Below are 11,999 nucleotides of genomic sequence, written 5' to 3'. Positions count from 1 at the left end.
TAGACCTATAAATGCATCGCTAGTGGCATTATAGATAGATTTTAACTCGAGTGTCGTAATCAAATTAGTGTGATAGGTTCCCTGTCATCTCTGATAGTACATGTATTATCTTGCAGAGAACAAGATGCAAAATTACACATTCCACACGCAGATTGAAGTGCTCAGCAGGAAGGGGGGGGGGGTATGTCAGAAGATCAAGAGTCCCCATCAGAAATAAGTTTTTGCGAGCAATCATGTCAATGAGTTGTATGCATGCACTCTGCTTTACACTCTGTGTAGAGATTCACAGGATGTAAGACCAATCGAAAGCAAAAGCACGATGGTAATTATTAAGCGAGGAATTGTAATATGCTCTGCCCATGTAGCGCGCCATAATAGACGAATGGGAATATATCTCGCCTTCTAAAGAAAAGCGGAATTGTGACGCGGAGAGGGTGAGCGGGTGACATGATCAGATCCGTTTATAAACCAGCGTGCTGTTGTGTTGTCAACATTCTGTAATCGCGATGACTGGGCTCATCAACAACTGGACGTATTCGTAAACCGTTATTTGTTATTTGACTCAGTGTCGAGAATAAAGCCGCAGTCAGAATTGCAGGGATGTCAGAATAATTTTTAGGACGTCATCGTGCAGGGTGAATGAAGCATTATTTAAGGATCATTTTGAGGCACGTAGAAGGTGATTAGCTACACTCAAAGTTCTCATTTTCTCATCGTTGATAGTTTTCCTCTATCACTGCATATCTCGGTGACACCGTAATCCTGTTTCAATATGGCTAGTCCACATCAGAGAACACCCTCAAAGCGTTCCAGCAGAAGTGATCCAGGAAAGCCAGAACCCCAGATCAAGAGACGGCCCTCCGTAATGACCGAGATGTCAGTGCAGCTTGAGTCCTCTTTGCACCTCCAGACAAGCGCGGCCCACTACCACCAAAGCATCAGCAGGAGAAAAAGCCATGGACAGCGCCGAGGGAGGAAGACTTCATTGCGCCAACAGTTGAGACCCAAGCAAGACAGTCCTCCTGTTGACCAAACGAAAGAGGAAACATTCCTAGATGTCTGTAAGACCAACGTTCCGGAGGACGAAGCAGATGGCGTTATGGGTGCCATTTGCATGGCCAGGAACGAGATGAAACAGTACGCGCATAATTTGAAGGAAGTCTTCACTCACGCCGCTGAAACTGTAGGTCACACCATTGTTGGTTGTGTGCTGTCACACCAGGTAAACTATCTCTCCATCTCTCTTAGTGTAAGGCTACGCCATTTTTATATTTAAATGCATTGTGTAGTTAGCAACCAAACTCGGTAGAAATTTCATTAAATCGGACAAAGAGCATAAACTAAGAAAACTGCATAATCACTGATGATATCAAAGCTTTTTTTTCTAATTGTTTGCACGAAGCAATGAAATTGTTTTTGTCACATGGCACGACAAAATACAAGACAAGCAAAAGAGTACATACGACTAAAAGAAGGCTTAAAGTTTTGGAACTCACCCAAATTTGCTGTCTTGACTGTAGAGCCAGTGCTGGGAGAACCTCGGTACGGCGGAGGAAAGGGACCCAGTGGGCGTCAAACTTTGAGAACGCTTTCTACGGAACAACGCTTATTTTTAGAGTCGTAACAGTACTAACAATACATTAAATAGTGTTATGAACATGGGGTGCAGAATTAAGCAGCTCTAACTTACAGAGTGGCAAAATGTGGCATAGAAAGTTGACATCATCTTGAAGCCATGACTCTTGGGGTTTGCTGATATGAATTTAAATTAATTGCAAGTACAACAATCCTCTAAAAGCTCATCATTAAACAGTCCCTGCAATCCAAATGCAGGTTGACTACCTTTGATATACCTTATCTGTAGGGCCTATAACCAAATCACAAATACTTCACGAAATATCTGTAAACATTTTTCCGAAAATCTTTCTGCAACATTTTAAGCACCATCTCTTATCAATAAAATAAAATCCTCCAGGTCATCTATGTTCATATAATTGATTTTTTACCCTAAAAGTTACTTTATCTTCTAACCAGTTAGATTCAAAATGAACTGAACTGAACTTAATTGATATTATCCTTCAGTAATTTTTGAGCTTCACATTTAACACAGTAATGTGCCTTACCATTCATTGTTTTGTCGAAAAAAAAAATGTCAGAAACATTTGCGTGAAAAGGACCTTGCAATGCTTTAGTGAACATTGCAGGTAGTAATAGCATTGCTGTGTTATTGTTACGTGAGGATGATGTCACAACTGGAATACAGATGAAGAGGATTTGGATGAGTTTTATGGGTAAAGGGCCTCACAGGGTGCAGAAAAAAATGTAAACACAAATGTTTAAGAATATATACTATACGTATTTTCCTGAAGTATTTAGTGATTTATACGTGCAGACTACGAGGCATCAAAATAGTTCAACATCTTGTTTAAACTGCAGGCCGACTTTAAAAGGTATTTCGTTTTCATTTGAAATAAGCTATGACGATAGACTTTACCGTACCTTCAAAACCGAATAAAGTCATTAATTGACTCGTAAGAAATATCTGTGTGAATTTGTGATTTAAAAGATCGCGTATAAAAAAAAAAAAGGTCGCGTATAAATTTGACATTCATGAATACACTCGCTTTCAAAGCTCTATTCTTAATAATCGTGTTATTTTACTACCAGACATGAAAAAGCCGAAGAAGTGTAAGTCACACAACGCTTACTTTGGCCCACTGTGGCTTCGCCCTATCCTCAGTAATGGTATACAGTGCCTTAAACCCTAGTTTGCAATACCTATCTTGCAAGACTTTAACTGTGTTCGAAAGGTTTCCAGACGTGGTTACGTAGGATATCAGTGAGTATTATTGTCTGCATTTTATAGAAATCGTCGACAAATACTCGATTAAAAAAGTGAGAGAAGAGAGACTATCCTATATGTGATATGATACGGTATCATTATCAAGCACATACAGTGTCAAAGGTGCAACATTATAAATTACTGTCTGCACTCTGCATACTTTAGAGGACAGAGGTATTCATTGGTTAAATATCGTCACTTAAAACTGTCTGATGAAAGGCATATTAACTGAACTTCTCGAAGTAGGTACTTGGTGCCAGATATTGGGGGGGGGGGGATGGGGTTGAGTGGGGCTTACATGGCTCCACATCGTACAAGCATCCTACTCTGCCCAATCCTGGCCTGGCTTTGCACCCGCATCCTACAAACATATCGCACTTTTAAAAAAAAGTTTGATCTCTGGGCTTACCCTTGACCTTATGTGAATTACTGAGTAGAAAAATTATGGACGTTCTGCGTTAACGGCGCTACACCAGAAATCATTCAGGATGAGGTAGGATCGTTGACCAGGGGGGGGGGGGTGTTTCATAAAGCTGTTCGTAAAGTTACGAACGACTTACGAGCGACTGGTGATCAGTTCTGGTGCTGAATTGTGGAAATTCTGATAAGTATAGCACATCAGAACTGATCACCAGTCGCTCGTAAGTTGTTCGTAACTTTACGAACAGCTTTATGAAACACCCCCAGTACTATTTTTCTTTCTCACTGTCTTATCGTCGTCGTAACTTTTCACATATCATCTCTCTCTCTCTCTCTCTCTCTCTCTCTCCATCTCCCTGCTTACATCTCTAGCATTCCATTGACGAGGTAGAGGATGACCACGATGTGACGACAGTTGATTCTCTCGGCAATAATGTCTTCGTGGCTCACCCCACCAACAGGGACACTCCCTGCCGTCTAGGGATGCACATTTGCCAGCACAATGAGGGTCTTGGCTATTGCATCGCTCGCGTGTTCCAGGACTCGATTGCTGACAAGGCCTGTCTTTTGTAAGCGTGCTATAAGTTTACCAACTTTGATTCACATTGTCCACTTATCTTTTCAGAGGCCTGTCGTGACCGAAAATGTCTTTATTACCTGCTTCATAGTGCCTCCTCTTTCACTGGGACAATTGGTGTCTTAATCCAAGAAGGCGGTTCATATATAAATCATCAGTATAGGCTTACACGAAGAAGCAACATCCCATACAACCCTCCAGGAGATAGCAGTATAGGAACGATGAATAGTATTGTTGTAGCAAAAGGAAAAAAAAAATATTATGATGAGAATTCTCGTTACTAGCAGTTGTAATATCAGCTGTAGCAGTAATGCTTGGTTGGCATATCAACCTTATGTTATTATTCCCCATCTTAAATATTATGTTGTCGCTAAGTATTTCATTAACAAACGTACATCTACACTATGTGATTTTCTTTATCTGTTCCATATTTTGCTGAACATGATATTGTATCAAACTTGTCTTTCATGATCATGGCAAGCATTGAGTATTTGTTAAAAACGAATAGAAATTTACGGTATTGTTATCTTATTCGCATAATTGGTTATCAGTTGTATTCTGTTGAAATATGAAATAACCTTGAGAGTGAATTCAACTTGATTTGTATATATCATTTACCAGCACTATTTACAATTACTATAGGGCACCATCAGCTGCAAGTACACCGTCATCATTACCCTCACATTCCTTAGCACCATCATCTTTATCATGAGTCATTTCCTTAAATACAATATTCATGCTCACCTACACCATAGTCATCATCATCATTATAAACAACATCACCATGGATCATAACGATATAGACAGTGGCGTATCTGGGGGGGGGGGCAAGGGGGGCACGTGCCCCGGGCGCCACTCCTTGGGGGCGCAAAAAAACGGGGAAAAAACGAAGAAGAAGAAAAAAAGAAAAAAAAAGAAAAAAGAAAAGAAGAAGAAGAAGAAGAAGAAGAAAATAAAACTCGCCCGGAAGGGGGGGGGGCAGAAAACTAAATCAAACAAGATAAAAACAAAACATGATGATGACGCGGACAAAATGACAATGTTTATTGTGTTCAAAAAGAATTCTATGTTCTGTCAGCTGAAATACACAAATTTTCGGCTAGCTCGCTGCGCTCGCTCGCCAAAATTTATATAAAAAAAGAAGGTAAGAACAAAACGTGATGATGACGCGGACAAAATGACGATGTCTATTGTGTTCACACATGTCATTTTATATTTAGCAGGCAAAATGTTTCACGGAGCAGCGGCTGCAATTTCTTTCGTTCTGAAACGATCGCCAATTGGATCAAAAGAATTAAAGCGCCGACGGTTTCGAACATACGGGGGGCGCAAAAAAATCAAGCAAGATAAGGACAAAACGTAATGATGACGCGGAAATATGCAAATTTCGGCTCACTCGCTCGTACAATTTAGAGTATTTTTTTTCAAGTCCACAGTCTGTTGGTATAAATCGTTGTCTATAAGGCCGTCACTATATCTTGAATAGAATTGTAAGATTTAATAAGCAAAAAATGACAAGAGTTCTATGTTTTGTAAGCTGAAATACACAAATTTTCGGCTAGCTCGCTGCGCTCGCTCGCCAAAATTTATCAAAAAAAGAAGTAGAAGAAGAAGATAAGAACAAAACGTGACGATGACGCGGACAAAATGACAATGTCTATAGTGTTCACATGTGTCATTTTATATTTAGCAGGAAAAATGTTACACGGAGCAGCGGCTGCAATTTCATTCGTTCTGAAGCGATCGCCAATTGGATCAAAAGAGGACGCCAACGCTTTCGAACATTCGGGGGGGGGGCGCAAAAAAAAAACAAATCAAAAAAGATAAGAACAAAATGTAATGATGAAGCGGAAATATACAAATTTCGGCTCACTCGCTCGTACTAATTTAGAATATTATCAGTCCTCAGCTTGTTGGTATAGTTATCTATAAGGTCGTCACTATATCTTGATTAGAATTGTAAGATTTAATAAGCAAAAAATGACAAGAATTCCGTATTTTGTAAGCTGAAATACGAAAATTTTCGGCTCGCTCGCTACGCTCGCTCGCCAAAATTTATCAAAAAAAAAAAGAGAGATAAGAACAAAACGTGACGATGACGTGGAAATATACAAATTTCGGCTCACTCGAGCGTACTAATCTAGAGTATCTTTTAAAGTACTCAGTTTGTTGGTATAAATCGTTATCTATAAGGCCATCACTATATCTTGATTAGAATGTAAGATTTGATAAGCAAAAAATGACAAGAATTCCATGTTTTGTAAGCTAAAATACACAAATTTTCGGCTCGCTCGCTGCGCTCGCTCGCCAAGATTTATCAAAATTTATTACATTTAAATCACCCTAAAAAAAAGAACCCTTTTATAAGTGCTTGAAAAAGCATATCATGTGGACTTTGTTTAAAGTCCCTATACCGGGATGGGGTTGGGGTATGAACACTTTCAGAAATTAGGGGCGCAATTTTCGCGCTTGCCCCGGGCGCCGTTTTCCCTAGATACGCCACTGGATATAGATCAGCGCTACACCAAAATCACCGGCACCACAATCACCTAGTCGGCCTAAGAGGCAAAAAAAAAAAAAAAAAAAGACGGAAAAAAAATCTGTCCTCATGGAGGTCCCGTGTGTGAGTTATCCATAATAGATCTCAGGTTCTCACCACCGAACTCGAAAAGTTCTGTGATGGTGCTAACCCGATGAAGTGGTCTCTATACCCACCCATGCAAGAAAACAGTCGCATGATGCCGACCCTCGTGGTTCGCCCCATGTGACTAGCAATAGTCAGCAAACGGTATCAAGCATGCCAGTCACACCTTTATCAACATTACAATCACGAGTGAAATTGGCCAATGTCTGCCATGTGGAATTGTCGTAATGATGGCGTTGAGGACGATGAAACCAAGCCCACTTTCTCTTCACAGGAAATCTGATATCCTTACTCACGTGAATGAAGTGGATATCCGCAACAGAAGCATAGAAGATGTCCTCCAAATATTTTTGCGAACCTCGGAAAAAATCCAATTGGTAAGACAAATCTTCATCTGATGAGAGTAAGTAGATTTCGAATGGACAAGAAAGAGCGTAAAGGCAATCGTTTTAGTGGCGATCTTATTATTGTGTTGCAAGGGAAAAATTCAATGATCTAAGAGTGATTCCCGGCTTCTTCCTACAGTTATTTTTTCTTCTTAATTTGATATCACTTTGGAGATACTAAATTGAATTCAGTGTGGGTATGATGCTAATAATATGAGTTTGTATGATTTACTTCTCCATATACGTTAACTTTAAACATACTTTACTTTACCGATAAAAATCAGTCAATCATCATCTTCAGTTCACCGGAAGTGACTAAATTCATTCCCTCCGGATATGACATCTGAATCCTGTCTCATCAAAACGAAAACAAACAAACAAACAAACGAGTTGCCAGTGATATCAATGGCAACTTTCAAACAGACTGGTCATACATTTGTCAAAATTTGCGATTGATTCTACGCCGATCGCTCATTTATTTCATTTTATCTTATTTCAATTTCAAACACTACAAAACATGTAGGCTATACATGCATATAATAACACAATATAAATGAAAACACTATAACACAATATCTATAAACGAAGAAAAACTATGAAATCAACAACCCTACGCATCACTTTCTGGTGATAACGAATTAAAATCATAGTTGCAGGAAATGGAAGAGACATACTGAAAAGTGTTTTATATTTTGCAGTCTCCTCGAGTACAATATAGGTCTAACTACTTACTGAACAAAAGTATTAGCACTAATTGACTAAGGAAGCAAGTTGTTTAGATAAAAAAAAGAAACACGCAGACACACATACATACCTACACAATAAAAAAACAGACAGACAAACACGACGAAGCTCTCCTGATTAAAGAAAAATAAAGAGAGAAAGAGAAAACAGAGTGAAAGAAAAGAAAGAATTATACCTCAGAAGAAGAAATAAAAAGAAACGTGAGAACAGGAAAGACAGGGAAAAGGAGTGAAGGAAGAGGAGTGAAAGGTCAATGCTAACGTACACAGGCGAGGCACAAATGCGGTGGATCATCGAGTTAAAAAAATAATGAGTGTGACGAATAAGAAAAACAACTCAATAAGTTCAAGCTTACTAAAATGTAACTCGATCCGCAATATAAGAATTAATGAAAACAAATTTTCAATTTGAATGTGAATTTGATTAAATTTAAATCTTCTTTCATACTATTATCAAGAAAATTCCAAAATTTGGGGCTTGTTAAAGAAAATGATAGAGATTTAGCAAAAATGGTCCTAGTTAAGGCAATTTAGGTTATCATGGAATTTCCAATTAATCATTTATTCTAAATATCAAAAATATGAATAGAGTATCGGGTTAGTACGGGCATTTCAAAGTTAATTATTTGTGTGTGTGTGTGTGTGTGTGTGTGTGGGTGACGGTGGTATTATATCAATAAGATTCATACACTTTTATTGCAATCTAATGTGATCTTTAGATTTTGACGGATATTATAGTAAGTTGAAGTCAAGCCCAAGTTTTATGACATCTGAAATTTATTTCTGAAAATGATTTCTGATGTCTGAAAATGATTTCATTGAGTAGCCCAAACATCTGCCTACGTTGAACAATGTCCCGTCACTTCCGTAGTGTCAACAATGTTCCAGTTTTCCGACTACGACAAACAAAATCCTGTTTTTGAAGAAACCTTCATCAAATTGACGATCTATGGCTCATTATTTAAACCCTCTTGGTTATTCCATGGCTTATTACTATTCAGCAGGAAAAAACCCCTCATTTTAAAAATGATACGTTAACATTTTCTCTATCTCTCTAACATATTATAGTACACATCAGCAAATAAACAGCCTTTGATTTAGCTCAAAGCCCTAAACCTAGTTGAATTCCGAGAACAGCAGAAGGAAAATCAGTTTTTTACGATAATCTCCTAAATATTTGGACTTTTTGAAGGTAAGGGATTACGAAAACAAATTTGTTTTGATTTTGTTCTTTAAAGTGATGGTATAGCCTCATTTGAGACCTGGTTTCGGGTTTCTAGCTTCTTCTTTTTTCAAATGAGATGATGAAAACCTCTTCAGAAATTTGAAAGAGCATGTAATTCCAAGAGGAACTCAACATTTATTTGATTAAAGTATTGTTGGTTTCGAAATGGCCAAGATATCCAAAACAAAGCGATTAGGATTGCTTTGTTTTACTTTGTTTCTGGATATCTCAGCGACTTCAAAACCGATTTTCATCAAATAAACTTCGAATTAGTCGTAGAATTATACTATGCTCTTTGGCATTATCATGAAAGGGGTTTCTTAGTATCTCCAAAAACGTTAAGAGCACAATCCTCATCTCAACCAATAATGCATCATCCCTTTTTGTTAAATTAGTGCGCCACGCAAATTTTCTTACCCAAGGAGCCATATCAGCCAACGTTCACAAACAAGGATATGAAAGTGTAAGAGACCATCCTAACAAGAAGCAGTTGGCATTTGAAGAGATCATAGAAAACGATGGTAATTAACTGTATACATGTATATATGCTATCTCTCGCTCTCTTTACTTCCTATGTGTTCTATTAATCGTTCTAATCACAGAGACTTTTGCGACAAGACAAGGAAGGCGCCCACATGGAAATAACAATAGAGCTGACAATTGCGGGTACAGGTAAGATCAATTAAACAGTGCAGGCCGTATTTATTTTAAAGAAAGTATAAAAATGACCAATAGAATAAAAACAAGATCGATTAAATTGTTTTTAAACTAATTGAATGAATGTAAAACTTGATAAATATCATGTTTTGGAAATTCTACACATGTTCTAGATCAGTTCCTCCTCAGCACAGAGTTCAACGCTTAATGCAGTGTCATGAAATACCTAACGCCAGCATAGCCCAGCGAATTCATTGTGATCAAACGCCTCTCGAGGATTTGTTCTCACGTAATTTAAAGCCTTTTTTATATTGACCTCTGACCCGTACTTTGCCTATCCCCAAATTCGATGAAGCTATGACAGACATACAAATAGCCATATTTTGTTTGTTTTTTAGTTTATTTCTATCTTTTTCATTACCATTTGCCCCTTAATCCATATAGACAAGGCCGTTGCTGAAATCGAAGTGGTTGTGTACTCGCAATACATCCGTATCCCCAAACCAATCGTCGAAGAAATTATTTTTCACACAAGACCTTCACAACAGATCTCAGCGGCGCATGTACGCTAGACGTAATGGCTGTCTGTACATGGGTGTAGGACACCCGGCCAACACATCCCCATTATGCAGGTATGTAATAGCCACCCCGACCCCCACTGTATCCACACATACACATACACACGCACACACACACTTAATGTAAGCAAAAGATAATGTAATAATCAAGTTATGATGTAATAATTAATTTGTCCAAAAAAAAAATGTATATGAATGCCACACGAGTCTGTTTCGTATTTGCACATCGATATTTCTTCCTTAATCCGGAAGGCAGCAAAGGTGAGGCACGCTACATGGTTTATTGATATAAAGATATTGAACCTAAAAAAGAAACATACTTATGATATTTGTATATATAATCATGTAGGCCTATGTCTTATTATATGTATATATATATATATAATATATATATATATATATATTATCATATGATATATAACATATGATATACAATGTATAATATAATGATATATATATATATATGTGTGTGTGTGTGTGTACACATGAATATTATGTTTATCATATATGTATTTATATATCAATATCCAGCTTTAGGGAGACATTGTAATGGAGAATGAGTATAAAGCATTGTCAGCAGTAAAGCATGGATTGAACAGGACATGAACGCCTCCTAAAGACCCTAATACTGTAATTAGACCAAACCATTTTCCCCAAAGCTTGGTCCATAGTTATTGATTATGTAAATATAGGGCCTATATGATTTGTTTGTATATAGAATACTGTTACAAGAGTCACTTGGTTATTCCATACTCGTTCTGAAAGCAGTATCAAAAGGATGCATGAATTTTACTGACTCGCTCCTTCTCCGCTGCCTTTGTCGGCGTCATCCCACAAGCCCGACATCCACGAGTCATACAGCCTACGAGTTCGACAATGAAAAGAGGTCCATGCGTCATACAGCCCATGAGTTCGACACTGGGCAGATAAAGCCCATGGGTTCGACGCTAGGTAAAAACAGCCCACGAGTTCGGCAGTTTATGCAACGCGGGGCTTAATGTGTTGGTCTCGTTGTGGGCCTTCCTAGCTTATAGTGTCGAACTCATGGGTTGTATGACTCGTGTCCTGTATAACTCATGGGCTGTATGACTCGTGGGTGTCGGTTTCGTGACGTGCACTCCCTTTGTCGATGACCATCACTGAGTCTAGAGAAACAGATTTATAGCCCCCTTTTGATATAGCATTTCAAACTAGAGTCACCGCGACATCGGGGGGGGGGGGGGGGTAATCTGTTTGTTTCTTTTTTTAACCCTGCCTTTTAAAACAGCCCCCGCAAAATGTTGTTCGGACGGTGTCAACTTTTGTCAAATTCTACCCTAGGCAGCTAGGATAATTACCCCAACTTTGGGTGGCAGAAGGCTTAACGGTGCACCACGTATTCTTTCTTTCTTGGGTATGTAAAATGTGGCTCTGAAAAGGGCCTACCCATGCACTCTTGACGTTTCGGCAAGTATGTTCCTGCCGTCTTCAAGAGAATGAAATCCCGATATTACCTTGATTACCGGACAGCCCTTCTATTAGAACGCAATCGCGGTAATCGCTTTGATACACGCAACAAGCATGCGCAATATTGCCTACGCTCTTTGGTGCATGGATCATAACCACTAATCTCTTATGCCGTTGAGTTGAGTTTGAGTTTATTTCATTTTACCATGGGTCACTCACTTCAGCCAATGGCTGTTCTTCTGTGAGTCCGTGAAGTAAAAACCATACAATTACAAAATACAACATTTTATACATAGTATAGGAAACGAAAAAAAAAACCAACAACAACCCAAAACAAACAAACACACACACAAAAGCAGAACATACGAAATCATGCATATTACATAAAGAAAATGGGAATTAAGATACTGAAAAAAAATGATTGATACACAATGTTACAGTTCAATGCAAACAATTACTATATAATTTATCTACCTCATTT

General features: G+C 38.4%; 1 protein-coding gene and 1 long non-coding RNA gene across 2 annotated transcripts; both read left to right on the top strand.

The window, feature by feature from the left end:
- The first annotated feature begins 617 nt into the window (after nucleotides 1–617).
- On the top strand, nucleotides 618–3,835 carry LOC139728461 (uncharacterized). The gene is made up of 2 exons (XM_071639400.1): nucleotides 618–1,222; nucleotides 3,635–3,835. Exons 1-2 carry the CDS (start codon nucleotides 773–775, stop codon nucleotides 3,833–3,835), a joined length of 651 nt encoding a protein of 216 aa, XP_071495501.1. The 5' UTR covers nucleotides 618–772.
- A 2,830-nt stretch (nucleotides 3,836–6,665) lies between these two features.
- LOC139728444 (uncharacterized) lies at nucleotides 6,666–10,049 on the top strand. The gene is made up of 3 exons (XR_011710808.1): nucleotides 6,666–6,860; nucleotides 9,440–9,509; nucleotides 9,939–10,049. It is a non-coding gene; the product is annotated as an uncharacterized lncRNA (long non-coding RNA).
- The last annotated feature ends 1,950 nt before the right edge of the window (nucleotides 10,050–11,999 follow it).

The sequence above is a fragment of the Diadema antillarum genome, unplaced genomic scaffold (genome assembly GCF_040938485.1).
Source record: "Diadema antillarum isolate AM-2024a unplaced genomic scaffold, OU_Dant_1.0 seq00000180_RagTag, whole genome shotgun sequence".
Classification (NCBI taxonomy): domain Eukaryota; kingdom Metazoa; phylum Echinodermata; class Echinoidea; order Diadematoida; family Diadematidae; genus Diadema; species Diadema antillarum.
Note: the sequence above shows the minus strand (reverse complement) of the source record. Positions and strands in the feature narration are given on the sequence as shown.